The following is a 19,819-nucleotide window of genomic DNA, read 5'->3' on the forward strand; positions in this document are numbered from 1 at the left end:
TTAACTCATGATAAAAATAGTGTGATGAGTAGAGTGTATTTTTTTAAATGGATAGTCAGTCTCCTATGTCTGCTTGTTTGTCACTGAAAGCGGGGCCAGGAGGCACAACCACGAAGCCTGAACCGCACGCAGCTGATGGCAAAGCTCCCTTTTACTTCAGTGGGCCAAAACGTCGTTCTTGCTCATCTGCAGAAGCAGGAGGAGACCTCCCTCTGCCCGCGCGGGAGCGCGCTTTGTGCTTGTGATACCGGAGGACAGCGAGATCCACGAGTTGGTGGTGTTGGAAAAAATGCTGTGGAAGTATTTGGGGGTTTTTATGTGCAGTTTTGTCTAAGTGCCTCCTGGGTAAGAGGTAAAAGAAGGGTTTGCAGGGGGAATGGGCTCTATATAAGTGAATGGGCTATATGTAAGTGCATACGGGAAAAACGTCTTTTGGGCTTTGGAGGCCCTTGCAGCAAGGAGGGGTTTGCAGTAACTCTTTTCACAGCGGCGTCTCCACGCGCAGGTGTGGCATTAACGCAGTTTGTTGAACCTATGGCCAACCTCGTGACTTCCCGTCCGCAGGGTTCAGAGCGCTCTCGCGTGCCACCGAGCCCCCCCCAAGTGGCCTTGGGCCTCATTTAAAGTCTGTGAGCTTCTACAGGAGTCCTCGCTGACCCTGCTGGACCTCTGACTGGAGCCTGGACATTACCGAGCACCGTTCCCTTCCCCGGGTGAGTAACTTCAAGCAAGTGGCATTTGCCCCGTCCGGTAAAACTCTTGTCTCCGCAGTAAATTTGAAACCTGACTTCTGGGTCGGAGCTGATCAAAGCCTCCGTACCAAATTCACTCTGATCCAGACTTTTATTCCAACCAGGTCTGGTTTTACTCCTGATCCAAATGAGGTTGAGGCCATTTGTGCAGTTTTGTATCAGTGGTAACTGTATTCCAGCCCCAGTGGCTTTTAGTCTGGGGAAACCAGAAACCTACCTGTGCTGCAATCCTCACGCAGCGTGGTTCAGCTTGGAGAAAACCTTTAACCATCTCTACTGTTCCTTAAAACCTCAGCCGTTCAGCTAGGACTTCAGAAGATAAAAATTTTGAAATAGCCAAATTAATTGCCTGGCTTTTGTGATAAGGATCAGGAATTGCGGGACACCTGGATGGATTGCAAACCAATTAGCCAAGTGACGGGAACAGATCACAGTATTTTTCTCAAGACTGAGGTCCAGATTTGTTTAAGGCCACTGCTCAGTATTACACCATGTTCTCGCTGTTACTTGAGATACATTAGCACAGTTCTGAATAGGAAACCAACACATGTTCTTATTTAATCTTTATTGATTTTTTTTTTTACAAGTATAGAATCTCATTTAAATCAGATAGCTATCTCGGCATCCAGCAATCTGCGTATTCCTCCTTCAGAGATGCAACAGAGGACACAAACGTCTCATCGAGGAACGGACTTGCCTTGCTTTCCTGGTGGTCCAGTTACGCTCTAACGAAACCAGTCCCTTCCCATCTGCAGGGAGGGGAGCGACGTCCAGGAGGCAGCGGCTACGCCACAGAAAGGCTTCTCCCACGTCTCGGGTTGGAATCGTTCTCGTCGCATACAGAACAAGACAAAGCCTTCTCCGTAAAGCCATCCTTGTCCGGGAGGTTGAACAGATCGCCATTTTGTGCAGAATAATTCTAGAATGCAACATAACCTTGAGGATGTAATGAAGTGATTTAGAAATGGGCTAAGGCAGATCACGACCGTACTTAGAGCTAAGTGATCAAGCAGTTTTACCTACTTCCAATTTACTGGTTGATTGAATATTAGAAAACAGCCCAGCCCCTTTGGAGGGTGGCCATGCACACCCAGTTTCCTAAACGTTTCTTTGGCTGTCCAGCGCCGGGAGGGTTAACCCCTCGCTCTGTCTTGAGCCCTGTTTGGACAAGATCTCCGTTTACTTTCCACCCACAAAAACCACCAGCATTTTTCAGTAGTGTAAGTGTATTACAGGACTATTGCCCTGGCATGGAATGAGTAAAAAAGGATCTTGTATTTAATTGATTTGAATAATTCAGATTTTATTTTACTTGTGGCCGACACGGACTGACTTCACTTTTTTTTTTTTTTTGACTTTTAATACAGGTTAAGAGCTGACTAAAGATCTCGAACACTATATACTGAGCGTCACTACAGATGTTAAGGAGAACACCAGCACTAGCACCACAGCCCTGCACGCCTGCCTTCCTGGCTCTTGGAAGAACCCCCTGCCTTAGAGTAGGACCTTGCTCGTTCTGTGCTAGTGCCGCTCCCTAGCCACTACGGGATTGTGCAAGGAAGCAAACAAGCTATTAACGAAATATCCAGGCTACCGCACCACAAAGCGCACTTTGTTCATTAACTCTGCCAAATGCCTTTTAGGCCTTTCCTCACAGGATACTAATAAACTGGCTAAAAAAGGGAGGGAGGCTTTATGAAAGGAATAAACTTATGAGGAGAGCTCATTCTGCTAAATCAGAGAAATGCGGATGGGGGAACCCCTGTAGAGAGAAATGCTTTGAAGGGAATCGTTGGCCTTGCGGGTTAGTGAGGTGAGAATTAGTTGAGGTTCTGCTGTATGGTAAAGAACCAAAGTTGGCTGTAGAAGGAGAAGGGGATGTCTCCAGGCTGGTCGACTCAGAACAGCGCGTCCCTTCTGTTGTGCTTCCTGTCTGCAGTCACATTAAATTCCCCAGTAAGGCATCCTCTCTCTCTCATAAATGTCTGGGATGATGCCGTATGGTGTTTGTACCATTTTAACCGTCGTCTTCCCAAAGAGCTTCCTCTCGTAGTCTATCAGTTGCCTCCAGAAGCCCACGTTGGGGCGTATAACGGGGCGTCTCGATTTGACCCAGTTGTATGCCTCAAAGAGGGACACCTTGTGGTACTTCATCAGGTAGGCGATGCAGAGGGTGGCCGACCTGCTCACGCCGGCGGCACAATGGACTAAGGTGGCCCCGTGCTTCCGCGCCACGCTGTTTATCTTGTCGGCGACGCTGTCGAAGTACAGGGAGATGGGGGCGTTGGGCATGTCAGCCAAAGGCACTTTCACGTATTCAAACTGGGGCCAGTTAAAATTGGGAATCTCGATGGTGGCATTGATTATGCAGGTGATGCCCCGGGACAGGAGCAGGTGCCGGTTGGAGGCGACGCTGCCCCGGCTCAGGTACAGCGAGGGGGTGATTTGGGCGATGCCCCCAAGGGCACTTTCGGAAAGCATTCGTGGAGCCATCAGAGTTCTCGGTAAGGAGTTGTGGCTTCTGGAGGTCATGGAGGATCTTGGCGCTCACGCTTCCATTATCGGAAGAGATCCAACGGGATCTTCAGCCAAGGGAAGGATTGTCTGGCCTGGTGGTGTTAGGACAGCAAGAGCTTCCTCCGCTTAGTCACTGCAAAACACAAGCAAGGCCACGTGAGCGGGGCAGCTGTCCGATGAGACCACGTCTATGCAAGAGAACAGGAAAACCCAACTCACCCTGCTGTGGCCTGGACAACCTCCTGCTGGCAAACCTCCGTGGGGTAAGGTGGTTCTGGGTTTGCACAGTGCTTATTACCGTGGGGCCCCCAGGCATTGCCTGGACAGGTATTAACAAAAAAGTCTCCCAGCCTAATTAGCTCCAATTACTTGTCGAGGGTTTGGGCAGCCTACCTGTGGGCCTGGACAGCATTTCGCCCGGATTAGCATGTGGAAGATTAGCTACGCCTTTCCCATGCTCAAAAGCAGCAACTTCGCAACTGGCCAGAGTCCAAGGGGATGGTGAGAAACAGCTCACTGGGGCTGGATACAGATGCCAGCCATTTAGATTACCCTGCCCTCTCCCCAATGCCACCCTTCTCCTTTTTTAGGTATATGAAAGGCCCCGCCAAAGTTCATAAACAGAGGAAAGTTGCTCATTAGAAAAGGCAGTGAGTCATGTCCATCCAGATCAGCAATCGGCTCTCATCTAGGCTGGGGAAGTGTGGAAAGAGTGACCTGGTTATGTCAGAAGTTGAGAGTAAAACCGAAGCAGAGGCTGGGACAAGGGAGGCTCTTTTCCTGCTGCTTTAATGACTGACTCATGCTTGGAAGACAGACACGCTCTGCAAAGGCTTGGGTTCACCTGCGTGAGCCACGCATTCCCGCCTGCCTCTGCTGCGGTCCCCGGGAAGGATCTCCGATTTCCCCTACTCCTTTAGGACTTCTCCAAAGCCAGTGGAGAAGCCACAAGCAAGGGGATGAGCTCCAGAGCATTAATAATTTGCCAGTCCCTTTTAGCTATGCACTCTCCAGCTGGAGGAATGCCGTGGGAGAGGCTCAGGGGAGTCCCTGCTCTGCCCAGGTACGTCTGAGCCCACCAGCGTGTCACCGGGCTTCGCACGGAGGGGATGTGGGGATGCTCAGTGCCTCCGGTGAGAGGGCGGCTGTCCCTCCAGCAGTTAACTCTCTGGGTCAGAGAGGCCTCGAAGGGCTGAGAGACCCCGATTGCGGCTCCCCGGCCCTGACACGACAGTGCAGCCGACTGTCTGCATCCCGCGCTCCGGGAAACACCGGCAGGTCTCAGCAGCGGCTGGTCATGCTGCCAGCAGATTTTTGGCATGGCTTTGCGGTATGGTAACTTAATGAGCATAACACGGTCTCCTCTGTGGTTTGTTCCCTGTTGGCAGCTACTTCAGCAGCTCCTGCAACCGTGGGCCCAAAGTGCCGGCGCTGCAAGAGTTCATGCCCCAACAAGAAGATTTTTGCTGCAGTTGTGAGCACTCGGCTTCCCCTGCAGACACCCCCACCGCAGTCACCCAGCGGGAGCAGCAACAAAAGGCACGTTTTTTCAAAGGAATAAAGTCCTTTGAGCAGGGGAAATCCCTGCTCTCAAATAGCTGTAACTGATGATAACACAAAGGATTTGGGCACTTACGCTCAGTAACAAACTGTCCTGCTCCAAATCACTGACCGGCACACGGACGCTGTGGGCTGCTGAAGCTGGGATGTCTCACAGAGCGTGTCCAACGCTGCGCTGGGGAGAGAAGAGAGCATGGGGTTTATTGGGATCTGTGCTGGACCCAGACAGGATACCAGGCAGCCCCCGCCTCCGCTGGGGTACGTTTAAGCCACTCAGTTTAGGTGTTGTCCAAGAACTGGGAAGGAGGACCACAGCTTCCCTGCCTGCTCCGCAGGGAGAGACAGAGGCCTTGGGAAGGGCACTTGCTGCCGACAGCACAATGTCACCAATTGCTGCCAACACAGCATTCAAAATCACGTTAGGTCCAAAGGAATCTGAGGCTGGCACAAAAGTCACGAATAAAAAAAAAAAAAAAATAGTTTAAGTAATTAATTTGCTCTAACGTCTCCTTTAGCAGTCACCAAGACTCTTGCCTAGTCCCGGACAACTAGTGCGGGTCTGCGTCTCTTTCGACAGTGCCCAAAGCACACCCCTGCGAGAGCCTCTGCGAGGGCTGTGCTGCTGGTCCTGCTCCTGAGGCGCTGCTGGAATTACAGGGGCCAGCGGGAAGGGGCAGAGCCGGTGCCGTGAGCCGCAACGTCCCGCTCCCAGAAAGTGGAGGACAGGGGCAGCACCCCCTTCTTTTATCTCTCCAGCCAGACCAGAAATAACCCAAGTCCCCAGAGTGCAGGTGAAGCAGCTGCCTGCTGGGAAACGCTGCTGGACCACGGGAGCGAGAGCAGCGCCTGCCCCCAAAACAGCTCTGAGCACGGCAGACCCTCCCTCGCCCTCCCCGCTTTCATGCAGCTCATCCGTCGGCCATCTCCGGCACAGCGGGGCTGCCGGCAAGGGGCTGGCGGCTGCTCCGTGCCCCCTCCCCGGGACAGGGGCGTGTGGAGGGAGGGCCAGGGAAAGGACTCGGTTTCCCCGCGCGTGGCCTTAAACCGATGAAGGAGCCTGCACGCTGAGCTCCGGAGCGGGCGTGGAGGGGGAAATGGGCAGGCTTAGTTTTGGAGCCGGGGTCGGAGAAGGGAGAGCTGCTGCGCCTGGCAGGTCTTGGTGCTTGGGACGATGGCTGCCTGGGAAGGCTTCTCAGTGCCGCGGAGAGGCCTGCGCCGGCACGGCCGCGGCGCAGGGCTGCTGGGAGGCAGGGCGGGCCGGGAGGCTCTGGCAGGCGCTGGGGAGCTGAGACAAGCCTGCCGGAGGCCAAACGACAAACCCAAACGGGGTATTTAACACCGCACCTCCCTTGAGGATGGCTGGGAAACGTTAGCGGAGGGCGACCTGCAAACGTGCTGCGGGACGGCAGGAGAGGCCGGTGGGTGCTGCCACGGCACCTCGCCCCGCTCGGCTGCCCAGGGCCTGCTGGTGCCTCAGCACCTCTGGGAGCAGGGCAGCAGCGTCCCTGCCTTGCTCCCACAGACCGGGGCCCCCGAGCCTCTGCCCCAGCGGGCCCTGACGCGCTGCTCGGGGTTGAGCACGCTCACCTGCCCCTGCCGCCCCACGTCCACGCTGCTGCACCTGGGCTCCCGCTGCTCCCCGAGGGGACTCGGAGCGCTCCTCGGGGCGGTTTGGGAAGGGCTTTGCTGCTTTCCATAAAGTGGTTCCTGTTTGCAGGCAGCAACTTATCCGGACATTTGCATGTGACAGGCTGGGCTCGCTCTGCAAACTCTGCTGCCGCCGGGCTGGCAGCAAACTGCCTGCGCACCGCGCGCAGCCGCTCCCGAGCAGCCACCCGAGACGGCATCGCATGGCAGCCCAGACGGACGGTCAGTCGGACAAGCGGGACATGCTGCTCCCCTGGGAAGAGAGGAGCCCGTCTGTCCCACCTCTGCTTGCCGTCAGCAGCAGCGGGGGAACAGGGCCGACTTCGGGGCCAGCTGGGAACGCAGGCGGGTGCCCGCAGTTACACACCGCGTCCCTGGGGCTCCAAATGGCCGACACCAGGCAGCACGGCCTCTGCTCGAACCAGAACAGCTCTCGTCCAGAAAGAGTTAATGTTTTGGAGAGGAGTTCATTATGTAAGTGAGAGAGAAGGCTGCTGTGCGCCGTCAGACCAAATCCCCGGTAGCCGAGGATGCTGGCGGCGGCAGGAGCAGAAGCTGGGGGCAAGGCGCTAAGGGAGAGGGGCAGGTGCCAGCGGCCCTTCCCGTGTTTCACGGCTCTCGCAGCAGGAGCTGGCTGGGATGCCACCGACTGCGACATGCTGTCTCAGGCATGTGACAAAGCCGCGGTCCTCCTGCCCACACGTACCAGGCTGAGCAGCTGCTGGCTTGCAGGGAGCCTGAAAATGAAAGGGGCCTCGTCTGCCTCGGATGGCAGAGGCTGGGTGCGGTGCCTTTGGCTGATGATAAGGAGCTACTACCAGGCTTGCAGGTGTGAGTCTTTATCTGTCCTGATAGCTGCACCTTCTCGTAACCCTCCTGCCTGGCCCCAGCCAGCTTCGGACAAAGGCTTGCCTAAAGTCTGCTGTTTTGCTCCCGTGAAACTCCATCTGCCTTTCTCAACACACCCACTTTATCCTGCCGTGTCCCTGCTGTAATCCAACACTGTTGCTCTTCATGCAGTAGTTCCCGTCATTGCGCTGGGGCAGAGAGAGAAGAAAAGAGTGAAAAGCCTCTTCCCAGCCGTTGCTGTGTGCAAAAAAAAGAGAAAAATAGCTGAAGATCAAGTGAGGCACGCACACAGCCCAGCCCCGGCTGTGCCACCTGCGGTACCCGCAAAGGACAGTGGCAGAACAGGCCAGCACAGCAGCAAAGAGGCCCCTTGCACAGGCCTGGGGAGAGGCGCCGGCTGCGGGTCCAGCTGTGCCTCATTCAGCCTCTGCACAGAGACAGGGAGAGCCGCGCTGATACACCCAGTTTGCACCATCTCATGTGAAAAAAACCCCACGTCTCCTCCCATTTCTTCTTGGTTTGAGTTTCTGAGTGGTTGCGTAGGCTGGGGTGGTCACACAAGCCTGAAGTCAGAGTCCTCGGGGTGCTGGAGCCCGTCTCAGGGCGCGCGTCGCCGTGCGTCACCCTGTGAAGGGGCCATGGGTGCTCCCCGGCACGCTGCGCCCGGGCTGCGGTGCGGACCGTTACGCCGAGGGGTCAGAACCGGGGCTGTCCCTAAGGGAGCAGTGGGAAGCTGCCTTCCAAAGGAGATGGGATGTGGCTGGGGTTCCCTGCAAAGGGCTGAAATTCCCAGAGGATGCAGCGTGGTCCTTCGGGCAAAGACTGGCTGGTGGTGGGCTGGTAGCAACCAGGTATTCCTGCCATCGCATCCTCGTTTGCTGAGCTGACTCCAATTAATGGATTAATTAATCCTGTAACAGCCCTGCCCCACAGCAAATCCCTTTCTATACTCTGCCTTGGTCTTCCCCACGCACAGAGACCAGCTGCCGCCACGTCCTCACCCCGCTGGGCTGCTGGGGAGGGCTGGGACCCCCCGGGGTGCCAGGGGGTCCCTGGGGTCCCTGGCCCTGGTGACACAGGGGCGGGACCAGTGCAGCCTCCTCCCTCCCCGGCAGATTGGTGGGTTCTGCCATTTCTCTCATCTGCATAATCAGGGGTGGGGGAAGCAAGTGGGTAATTACAGCCTGGAGATGACTCTGGTCTTCAAAGCCTCCGGGTCCTTTCCACACGGCTCCTGGCCAGCACCGTCCTTGGGTGCAGGTTTATGGCGAGGAGACACTTCTCCAGCACCCACCGTGGCTGGGACCTCGTCCTGCACCCACCGGCTCCCCGCAGACCCACTGCTCCCGGCTGCGCTGCTCAGGTAAGTCTGCTGGCTCGTGTCGGGCACTGCGCGCGTTTCTGCTGTACCTCGAGGCTGACCTGCGTGGCTCCTCCGCGGTCGGGTCCGCCGGGAGAAGGGGCAGGTGCTTTGCCCATGGTAGCTGCTCCCATGGAAGCCTGGTAGCGTGTGCCTTCGCAGTTGACCAGTTTGACTCCGGGTCGTATCCCACCTGGGCTGGATTTCCTGGCATCAGGGTGGCTCCTCTCCAGGCCAGGGGGTTTCAAAAGCAATACAACAATGCTGATGTAATGGTTTGCGTATCGGGTGGTCCCGTCCCTCAGAAAGGTTGCTGCTGGCAATGCTTATGGCTCTGTTTTTCCAAATCTTGCGATAGCTGGCATTTGTTTCTCTTGCTTTCATTTCTGGGAATGTGGTCCTGCTAACAAAGGCTGAAATTCCCACAGGAAAGCATTCCTGGTTCCTGGACCTCCTGAGCAAGGTTTGAAAACACCTCTGAAAGCTCGAAAGACCAAGGCAAAGAGGCAGATGTTAGTTAAATACGCTGTGACCTCTAGGATAGGAGGGGAGAGCCTTGCTTGTCGGTCTCTAGACAATGAGTTGGCAAGTCCAAGCTTCTGGTTTCTTATTCTGGTGCTGCTGGGTGGTTTTCTCTGATTTTTTGGGTTTAGGTTTTTTTATTTTCTTTTTTTAAGGGCTCCTCTGGCTTGACGGCAGAGGCTGTGACTTGAGGGACTTAAGTAAGCCTTGCAGTTGGTGTCGGACTGTATGTCAGTAACATGGCAATGTAGCTGGTACCTGGCAGAGGTGAGAGCATCTCCCAGGCCCTTTTTCCCCTGGACCACATGAAATTCCGCAGATGTGCGACTCAGTGGAAAGGGACGGCTGGTCCTGCTCCCAGCTTTGCTGCTGCCTGCTGGGTGCCCCTGGCTTTCTTCTGGCAGCCGTTCTGCTCCTCTTGCCCTAACGCTGCGGCGAGGGCTGTGGCTGAGCAGGGCATCCTCGGAGGGGTGCGGAGGGCAGGGCCCGAGAGGTACTCAGCAAGTTCAGTGCGTGGGGAGGACCAGGTGAGTCACGGGCCCTGCTCTGCTGATAGAGCAAAAACACCGAAGCCCCCGATTTTATTCCCAGAGCATCATCTGGGATTTGAAGCAGGTTTGTGGGCTGGGTGTGTGAAATGTCAGTTCTGAAGCAAGCCTTCTCCCCCTTCCCAGGAGAGGAAAAGTTATTCATTTTAGAGATGACAAATACTCCCTAATGCTGCAGTAAAGAGAAGAGTCAATACTGCAGGCGCTGAATGAATGAGCCTGCTCAGGGCTCTTCCTAGCCAGGCTGAATAGCAAATTGCTTCAGAAATGGTCTTGGAGAACAGCATTTAAAATAAATTTCAGCAGAGAGCACAAACTGCAGCCGTTCTCAGGGTCAGCTCTTGCTCGTGCCGAGTCCGTGGGAGTTTGAAGTGGGCTCGAGGCCATGGGCAGGCCTGCCTCTCCCGGGCGTCGCAGCATGACTGTAGCTCACCCGGCAGAGCTGAGAGGGGAGAGGATGTGTGGGAACCGCCGGCTTCTTGCTCTTCTTCCCGTCCCTCACGCAGCCGTTTGCTCTGCTGGGTCTTTGCTTTCCTGCCTTCGGTTGTCTTGGATGTGCTCCTGAAGCTGTTAGAGACTCCTCTCGGGCACGTGGTTCAGAGCCATCGGCACATCCTCGTGGCCGAAGGGACAAGCAGTTTGGTTTTGAAACGGAAAAGAAGGAAGGGGAAGCAGGAGGGGACGGTGGGGTGATTGGGGCTGTGACAGAGGATGCCTTGACTGAACCCTGATTGATCCTGCTTGCAGCCTGTGTTACTCTCTCAGGCCAGCACAGGATGGAAGCTGTCAGATGTTAAATCAAGATAATAACCTGTCTACCCGAACCTCTGATCAGGCCTGGCTGCTTGTGCACCAGCACAGCTGGGTCCTCTGCACTTACAAGAACACACTGGTAACTTCCCAAAGGTTTCCTGGTGCGTTTCAGGCACGACTCCCCTTTACACAAGCAACTCGCAGGGTATGGCTGCAAAAGGTCCCAGGCTTATCCTTGCTCAAAGACCTCAGATCAAACACGTTTAGTCCGTAAGCACAAAGTCTTGTTTCCCCTGGTGCGGCACTGCCTCCTCCACACACCTGGAATTCAGGCTGCTCCCATGACCCGAGCCAGCTCTCTCGGCTGCAGGGCTGACGAACCCTAATTAGCCTGTCCCAGCCTGCTGTGACGCTGCCTCTGGAGGGGTGACTGCAGATGCTCCTGCGTCACAGCTCACCTCCCCTCCACGGGCACTGATGCCGTGCCTGGTGCTCTGGGCAGGCGTGGGTAAAGCCAGGACTTTGCAAGCCTCACCCGGCCGCCTCCTGCAGCCCAGGTGCAGCATCCTCGCTCCTGCAGCCAGTCTCTGCTCACGCTGCAGGCGCATCACACCACCGAGCCTTGGTTTGTGACCAGGCTGCTGAGGTTAATACACTGAGCAAACTTATGAGGGGTTAACGAGCAATTGCAAAATGCATGGGTAGCATCGCGAGCATTTCCAGACCATCAGGGCATGCCTAACAGTTGGCTGTAAATCAGCCCAATGTGCCCAGCTGATGAGCTCCTAAATGTCTAGCAGCGGCCCCTCCTCACTCCGTGAGCCAAAGCCTGGCTCCCTGATTTGCAATTCTCCCACCACCAAAGGAGCAGAAAAAAAATGGGTGGTGAGGTTTTTGGAAGGATCTGTCTGAGGATGCCACTTGGCCCATCGGCCGGGGTCCCTGGCTGCCTGCTTTCCTGCTGCCTGCGCGCCTCTTCCAGGCAGGGGGAGGCAGCTCCGCAGACTCTTTATGCACGGTGCCACTATTTCCTTGGCGAGGCAGCAGAGCCTGCCCACGGGCACGTTACGCACTCCCTGCCACGCAGCCGCCCCCTCCCTGCCGCTGTGGAGTGGGAACAGGCAGAGCTGCTTCCTCTCCGCTTGACAGCTGGATCCTGCCAGCAAAACCTCTCGCCACGGGGAGAGCTCCCGGCCGGCGTGCAGCGGCAGGGATGGAGCGAGACGGGGAGCAGGCACGGGTGCAACCTAGAGCACGCTGATATTTATAAACTCCTGCATGATACACCGCTCCGCTTCGGGGACAAGCTTCCCTCAGCAACCAGCAAGAGGATTTTATGCAAGAAAAACAAACCATCTTTCTTCTTAAAGCAGTGTCTGTTATTTTGGAGCCGCTGGCTCCTGGCGGGTTCTGACATGCCACGCTCTGCGTGCCAGTCGCTTGGAGAGAGCAGCGGGGGCACAGGGCTCACCTGCGGGGCCCCAGTACAAACCAGTAGTGTGGCCATCTGCATCTTGCTTAAAAACTCTGGTTGGGTGCGTGAAACACTCTTAAAACCAGAATTAAGCCTTGAGGAGGCATGAACAGGATCCTACAGTTGTGTGCAGCCTCAGTTCTGTAGTCAGCTGAACATCAAGGGCTGTTTTCGAACCCCAAGTGGAGATATCATCTGTTCTGAAGCGCTACAGCTTATTTCAGTGCCAGCTGATGGCATCTGGATTGCAGGTGGAGTTTAAAGGAGCTCGCTTGCTCCATCCTCTGCTCCCTGTGTCCGAGTGTGCGTGACCCTGGGGGGATGCGGATGGAGAGGAGCCGGGGCATGCTCCGGGAGCAGACCCACGCCTGGCTCTGGCTCCCAGGGTGCTGCAAGATGGAGCCTTGTTTTTCCTGGGGACGAGCCCTGCGCAGTCGCAGCTGTCAGGAGGGACACAATCTCTTCCTTATTAGTTGAACAAAACACAGAGACCTGGTGTGTTTGCTCGTGTGTGACCCTGCTCTCTGCTGGGACCAGGGCTGCTCAGCTCGCACCGCAGGGCTCGCCCAGGTCTACGCTGCCGGGGGTTGTGTCTCTTGCTTATGTGGCAGGGCTGGGCGCTGGGCAGCAGCTCTGGGCTCTGCCCTGTCCCTGCCAGCCCACCTCAAAACCCATAAAATTGAAGGCAGCTGCAAGTTCACTGCAACGTGCCCTGGAAACTGTCCGGTGCTTCCATGCTGGCGCTCACCCGGACCTTTTCCAGGGGCACTGCCAACTGGTGCATGCTCTGAATGCAGCCCCGCTTCTCCAGGTGGTCTCAAAGCCTGGCACCCCCCGCTAAAGCTGACCTGTGACATAACCCTGCTGGAGGAACGCCCTGCGGGTGGGCAGGCAGGGGCTGCCCACGCCTTCCCAGGCCAGGCAGTGTTTCAGCATGGGGCAGTAAAAACAGGAAGCAAAAACTGAAGGGAGAGCAGCAAGAAAGCAGGATGGGGATGGGCTGGTCGGCTGCGCCCGGCCGCCTGCCCACAGCAGCGGTAAGGAATGAGGTCACCTTCTGAGCACATCGATGGGGTTGCTTAGGGTAACAGGAAGGGAGGCCAATTTTAATCAATTAGTTGGAAATCAAGTTTACATGCGGTAGCAAATGCTTCCCATGTAAGCAGCGCAGGGCCAGCGCCCCTCGCCTCCCAGTACGTAGCTCTGTCTGCTCAAGGCTTGGTGAAATTGTATTTTGCTCAGCAGAAGGGACACTGAGCAAGTTTCCTTTGCGAACTGGGACTCCCGCCCCTGTGAGCTGCTGCTCAGCCTCCCCCCAAGGGGAAGGGACCCGCAGCCACCCTCCGTGCTGCGGGGTGGGATGTTGACAGAGGGGAGAATTAGGTCTCATCAGTCGAGGTACCCCAACCTGCCCGGCTGTGGGGTGCAGGGCTGGAGTGAGCACAGCGGCACCTGTTGAGCCTCCCTGCTGGGAAATTAAAACCTGCCTGTCTTTTTTTTTTTTTTTTAAAAGTGGGGGAGTAGCTGTGTGAGTCTAGCCCACGAGCGGGAGTGCTGGCACTAGGGAGTGCTCTGCAGGTACCGCCGCTGGGGCAGCCACCCCCAGCCCTGCGGTGCCCAAGGAAGGGTGGGCAGTGCGTTTGCCTTCTAGTTTAAGGCTGTATTTCCAAGCAGCTGGGGCTGCTGTTCAGAGACTTCTCGGCTATTTCCAAATGCCAGAACCCTACCTGCTAGATGTTCACGTTTCTGTTTGCATTATGGTTGCTTGGCGTGTCTTTTTTGAAGCGATAAATCAGCATGCGTGTGGTGAGAGTTATGTACCTGGAAAGGAAAGGGCCTGGGAGAAGTTCCCGTGCCCAGTTCAAGGCATTACCCCCACGCGTTACCCCCGCCTTCTAGGGAAAACCACCCTGACAGGCAGCCCCTGGAAGGAAGGTCCTGCAGCAGTGGCAGGAAGCCTGGAAGGCTTCTCTGCCGCACTGAACGGCCTCCTGTAGACAGTCTTCTGGGGCCAGCGCGTGGCGAGCAGGAGCAAAGCTGCTCCCGGTACCTGCTGCCTTGCTCGGATGCCTTTTCTCCTCTCCTCATTCCTGACTTCTGCCTGGACACCCAGATGTGCCACGTGGCTGGCTCCCTGGGACAAAGCTGGTGCCGACTCTCAAAACAGAGGTCTGTTTGAGACTTTCTTGTGTTAGCTTCTGCATTTCTTTCCTCCCTCCCGTAATGCCTGGCTTAGATGATTTTTTATTTCCCCCCCACACACACACCCTGTATGTCTCCGAGCACTACAGCAGTGTGAGCTCTCTGCCTTTCTGGCTCTGAGATTCCAGCTGGGATCAGATATTGAATTAAGCCATGCAAATTTCAATATTGCCCTTACCAACAAGGAAGCGGTGCCAGAGGCCGGATCAGACCCTGCAGAGCAGCAAGCGCTTGGATGAAATCCCTGGGATTTCACCTTTGTTTCCAGAGGAGGGATGGGATGTGCGTGCCCCTGTCCAGGACCCAGGCGAGCCCTCGGGGGCAGGAAGGACAGGCAGAGCGGCACGGTCACACCTTCTAAGCGTAAATCGATTAAAACCTGCGGCATTACTGCTCCCCTCCTGACGTTCACCAGGGTCGCGTTAGCCAAGTCATGGCACAGATCTCTGCCGGTGGGGAACGGCATGCGCGCTCCAAACTGGGGACTCTTGTTTTTCATTGCTTTGGAATGGGAGTGCTACAGAGCCTGTCCCAGCCTCTGGGAACATGGCACACACCAAGGTGGATGGAGAGGCCCAGGGGGAGGAATCCGCTCCCTGCCAGAGCAGGGACAGCTGATCCGGTGTATCATAAGGGAAAACAGTGTTTTGTCGATGCTAATCCCTCCACCTTTCCTGTGGCAGTGGCATTAGGAATAAACTGAACTTGCAACATGATATTAGGACATCTGTCAATACTCAGAGCTTCAGAATAAAAGACTCATTTGCTGCCCAGTCGAACAGGTTATAATCCTTCCCAATCTCCCTACAGCCAAATGCCACTCATTCATTACTGGTGTTGCTCAAAGCAGCCACTCCGGAGCTGAGTCAAGGGCCGCACACGCAACCGGTTTGGTTTTGAGGCCAGCCAGCCGCAGGCACGCGCCAGGGTTTGCAGGCACCGGGGTGCCCTGCGAGCCGGGGGTGCCGAGGGCGGCCGGCACCCCGACGGGCGGGAGCCAGGGGTGCGCGCTCCGCTCCGGCACCGCCGGCAGCGCGGTGTGGGCTGAGGCTTGTTTCCACGTCGAGGAAACACCCGGCCTCTGTGCGTGGCTATTCTGGGGCAGATCTGAAACAACTCCCTCTGCCAGCCAGGCTTGCTCGGGGTTTAACCACCCGCCGGCAGCTTTTTGCCTCGTCCTGTTCTTTCGGGCACCTTCCGGCAGAGCCGCCTCGGTGGCCCGCACCGTCCCGCCGCAGCCAGCGCCGCCTCTGGACACGCGGGGCTGTCCCGACCCCGGGAAGGAGCACGGCGCGGGCAGCCGGACCGAGGGCCGCCGGGGGCTCTGCGCCGGGGGGCGGCTCCCCGCAGCCCCGCGGGACGCGGCGCTGTCCGGGCAGACCGGAGGCCAAGATGAGGGGCTGGGGCCGCGGGGGGAGGCCGGTGCTCTCCCGGGCAGTGCCCTGCCTCCCGGGAGGGCACTCTGAGGCACGCTGACCAGGCGCGCTGTAAATAACGCAGAAGCGGCGCTACGGCAGCAGGGAAAGCCGGCAGCCCCCGCCGGCCGGAGCAGCCCTGGCAGGCGGCGCTGGCTGCCGGCCCCGGGCGGGGGCGAGCCCGAGCCCCGCGCCCGCCTCCGCGGGGTCAGGCGCCCCCTCCTCGCCCACCGTCCCCCTCCCCGGCAGAGGACCCCCTCCCGGGGCGCCGGGGCCCGGCCCTGCTGCTCCCCCCGCCCCGCTCGCGGGGGCCCGGCCCGCTCTTACCATGGCTCCTCGGCGGCGGCGGCTCCGCGCTCCCTCGCGGGCGGCGGCGGGGCAGGACTTTTATCGGGCGGCAGCCGGTCTCCGTCTCTCGGGCTGCCACCTGACCGCGGCGCTGCCGGGGCCGCCCTCCGCCCGCCGAGCGGCGGTTACCAGGCTACGGCGGGGCCCGGCCCGCCCGGCTCTGCCCCCGGGCGGAGGCAGTTGGCGCCCGGCCCAGCCTTAAAGGCGCCGCTGCCCGACGGGGCCGGGGGGCCGGAGGCCGAGTGTGGCCGGTGTCCCGTGGCGGGTGGGGTGCGACAGCGCTTCCCTCGGCCCGGGCCCTCTCCCCGAGGGCCCTGTGGGGACGTGGCGGGGTCCCTGTGGGGGTTTGATAGTGTGTGGGGACAAGTGGGGGTCCCTGGGGGGCTGGGGACAAGTGGGGGTTCCTGGGGGGCTGGGGACAAGTGGGGGTCCCTGGAGGGACATGGCAGGGCGTGGGGATGTGTCAGAGTCAATGAAGGGATGTGGCGAAGCTTCTCTGGGGACATGAGAGGGTCCCTGTGGGCGGGGGGATGTGGCAGGGTCCCTGTGAGGATGTGACAGCGTGTGGGGATGTGGCCAGGTCCGTGAAGGGGCATGGTGGGGTCCCTGTTGGGGATGGGACGTGTCATGTCCCCACAGGGACCCTGCCAGAGCGTGTGGGGATGTGGCGGGGGCCCCTGTGGGGCTGGGACAAGTGACGGTCCCTGTGGGGACGTGGTGGGGTCCCTTTGAGGATGGGGACGTGCCAGGATCCCTGTGGGGACTAAGTGGGTGCCCTGTGGGGAGGGGGAGAGCCCTAGGAGAGGGAGCTGAGCCTGGCTTTTGTGGACTGGGGACATCCCTGAGCCTCCCCGCGCTGGCAACCGGGGGAGAGGAAGGGTGGCCCAGAGGGCCCCTCTCTCCCTTGGCTCCTCGTGGGTGCCCTGCTGGGGGCCAGGGGCCAAGGCTGGTCCTGTGCCGGCAGCAGGGTGGGCTGGGGTCCCCGTGGAGGGATGGCGTGGGCAGGGGGATCCGCACGGCAAAGGGGAGAGTTTGGCTTTGGCTGGAAACTAATGTGGAAGGGTCTGTTCCCAGCTGCCTCCACACCATGGTGGGGATGGGACAAGGCTGCCTGCACAGGGGAGAGGAGGAGGAGGAGGAGGAGGAGGAGGAGGAGGAGGGCAGCCTCCACTTTAACCCTCCGGCTGCTGGAGCGAAGCGTTGCCATTCCGGGCAGCTTTTGTTCGTTTTCTGGTTTTGTTGTCACACGTTCAGACCAAAATAGCAAAAATCCCTAATAGGAAGCTTCCCCTACCCCGAGCCCTCTGGCTTGTATCTCACTTCAGCAGGTTTCATGACTCAGCAGCCCAGATGGAGCCATCCCTCAGCACCAAATCTGTTTATTGCTCCAGAGGCTGTTTTTCCAGAGCCTCGCTGCTTCATAACAGCCAGCGCTCTTCCTTAAAACCCTGCCTCTCCAGCGAAGGCTCTCGTCACACTCAGCGCGGAGGTGGGCGAGGAACAAAAATAGACAAATTAAGAAAACCTCAAAAGGACAAAAAATGAAAATGTAAGGATTTTGGCTCTGCAAGCTCGAGGTTTGCTTTGCCTCCACGTTGCATCAGCTCTGCTCTGCCTCTGCTGCCTTCCTTGGAGCTGCACTGCCAGGGGCAGAGACGAATCCCTGGGCGATCTCAAGTCTACCGAGAAATTGAGAGATCTGAGAGATGGTCTGAACCTCCGGGGTTGTCTCCTTGGGAGCTGGGGTCGCGGGACCATGCCCTTGGCTGGGGGCTCAGAGCCCTTGCAGTGCTAGCCTGGGCTGGTGTCGGCCACGGGCAGCGTAGGGAACGATGAGGATGGGTTTTGGGGTGGCAGCCTCAGCAACCTGCGGGGTTCCCTCCGCACGCGTCTAAACCCCTCCTTTCCCCTCCATTTGGCCGTCATTAAATGAGAAATAGGCTCTTGCACAGCCCTAGCCGCTCGTCCCGGGTGGTTCTTAACTACTCGCACAACTGTGCACGGATGTTTTCAATGCTGGTGTAACTTGTGCTTTTAACCTTCGCCCTGACAGGAGCTTTATGTGGTTTTTTTGCGTGGGTTAGAGGATGCAAAGAGGGAAACTTGGGAGGCCTTTGACCCGAGGATGGAGCAAATGTAGCAGGTACCGGAATGAAAAGGAAATGTCAGCTCCCCTCCATACTCAGCCCTGGCAAAGGGTTCGCTTGCAGGCGCTGGGACGGGGAAGGGAGGAGCCGGGGCACTCTGGGCAGGCTGGGTGCTGCTGAAAGGCTGGCGTCCTCCACCCCTCCTGCAAAGAGCCGTTTTGGCCAGAACGGGTGTGCGGAGGGGCCGGTGGGACCGAGAGGGTTTGCCCTTGAGCGCAGGGGAGGTGTCGGGCAGCGAGTGCTTTCTCGGATGCCTGCTCGCCCTTACCCTGGCGTGCAGGGCCAGCGGTGCCTCCGTGGGACCCCCTGCCCCAGGAAGGCAGCCCGCGCTCCCATCAGGTACTGAACAGGTTATGCAGGGCAGCAGCAGCTCTCCCGTGAGGCAGGCATCATGTTGAGGGCACGTTTCCCCCGCTTCCCATAGGAACCTGTGCATCTCTTGGAAGAGGCACAAAGACTGCGTTGGGAAAAGATGCTTGAAGCGGGACCAGACCCTCTCAATTACGCCCCACGGTGCCTTTGGGGGCAATGGCATTGGAGGGGCTCAAACCCGCCCCACCGCAGCCCAGCCTGGCAGATACGCACCGGCCGTGCCCGGCGTGCTGGGGTGAGCACGGCACGGTGCAGTCCTGGGCACATTCCCGAAGGGTGCGTCTGACCCGCAGTCCATTAGCTGGTCATTAGGGCTATTACTTTAATCACAGGGGTGTTTTCCTGCCACGCTCTGTGATCAGCATGTGATCAGCAGCCGCAGGGTCACGCAGGCCGGCTGAGTGGGGAGCAGATGGCTGCTTTCCGCACGGCCGTGGCACGCGTGTGCAGGGATCCAGCGCCATCCATCCATCCTCTCCAGTTTCCATGGCTACGCCAGAGTTTACTCTTCCCCGCCTTCGGCCGCCTGCACGGGCGTGATGCAAAAAAAGGTCCCCACGTGATGCAAAAAGCCCAGGGACATGGGGCCTCCTGGTTTTTGGTAGCAACAACTGCATCCCAGGGTGGTCAAACCACGGAGCAACAGGCACTGACCGTCCCGGCAGCGCTGGCGTCCCAGACGAACGGCACCTTTACGGCGTTCATGAGAGCTGTGGCACGGTTTTGGGGTGCTGCCTTCTCCTCCTCGCCTCCCTAATGGCAGCAGGGGCGTGAATGATCTTCTGGGGATAAATCCAGCCGCGGAGCCATCGGCCGCCTCTCGTTCAATGCGAGGTGACAGCGCGGAGCAGAGATCCCTGAGCAGGCGCTCAGGCTATGGCTTGTTAATGGGGGAGAACAAAACCTGAGCTTTAGGTCACCGCGTACAATTTAAGTGGCCGAATACCGGTCACCGGAGGCCTCTCGCAAAACACAGCAGGAGTTTTGTTTGCTCTCCAGTGACACGAGGAGCAGAGCGGGTAGCGCATCCCGAGTCCCCCTGGGCAGGAGGAGATTGTGGCTTAGGGGGTCCTGGGGCGCAGTCGGCTGCGAGGATTCATGACCATTTCCAAATCCACGGGGTGCTCTGATTCACGGGGCTGGTGGGTGAAGCGGGAAGTGTTTCCGTAGCCCAGGTGTGTTGCACCCAGCCGCATTCGGCTGTGGGGAGCCACGCGTGCCAGAGGCTTAGTCACCTCCAGGGCAATCCTCGTGCCTCACCCCGCCAGCCCGGGCATCCCTGCCTGCTCCTGGCTGCCTGGCCGGGCTGTCTGCGTCGCACGGAGGAAAGCACCATCCGCCAAGGCCAGCTTT

The 19,819-nt window shown here is 58.1% G+C and overlaps 1 protein-coding gene across 1 annotated transcript; it reads right to left on the minus strand.

The window, feature by feature from the left end:
• Window positions 1-1,300: 1,300 nt before the first annotated feature.
• On the minus strand, window positions 1,301-16,095 carry DUSP14 (dual specificity phosphatase 14). Its single transcript, XM_075168365.1, has 3 exons — window positions 15,927-16,095; window positions 4,906-5,004; window positions 1,301-3,402 (listed from the first exon to the last, which is right to left on the minus strand). The coding sequence occupies exon 3, from the start codon at window positions 3,282-3,284 to the stop codon at window positions 2,697-2,699; it is 588 nt and encodes a 195-aa protein (XP_075024466.1). The 5' UTR covers window positions 3,285-3,402; window positions 4,906-5,004; window positions 15,927-16,095; the 3' UTR covers window positions 1,301-2,696.
• Window positions 16,096-19,819: the final 3,724 nt, after the last annotated feature.

This window comes from Calonectris borealis, chromosome 19 (genome assembly GCF_964195595.1).
Source record: "Calonectris borealis chromosome 19, bCalBor7.hap1.2, whole genome shotgun sequence".
Lineage (NCBI taxonomy): Eukaryota > Metazoa > Chordata > Aves > Procellariiformes > Procellariidae > Calonectris > Calonectris borealis.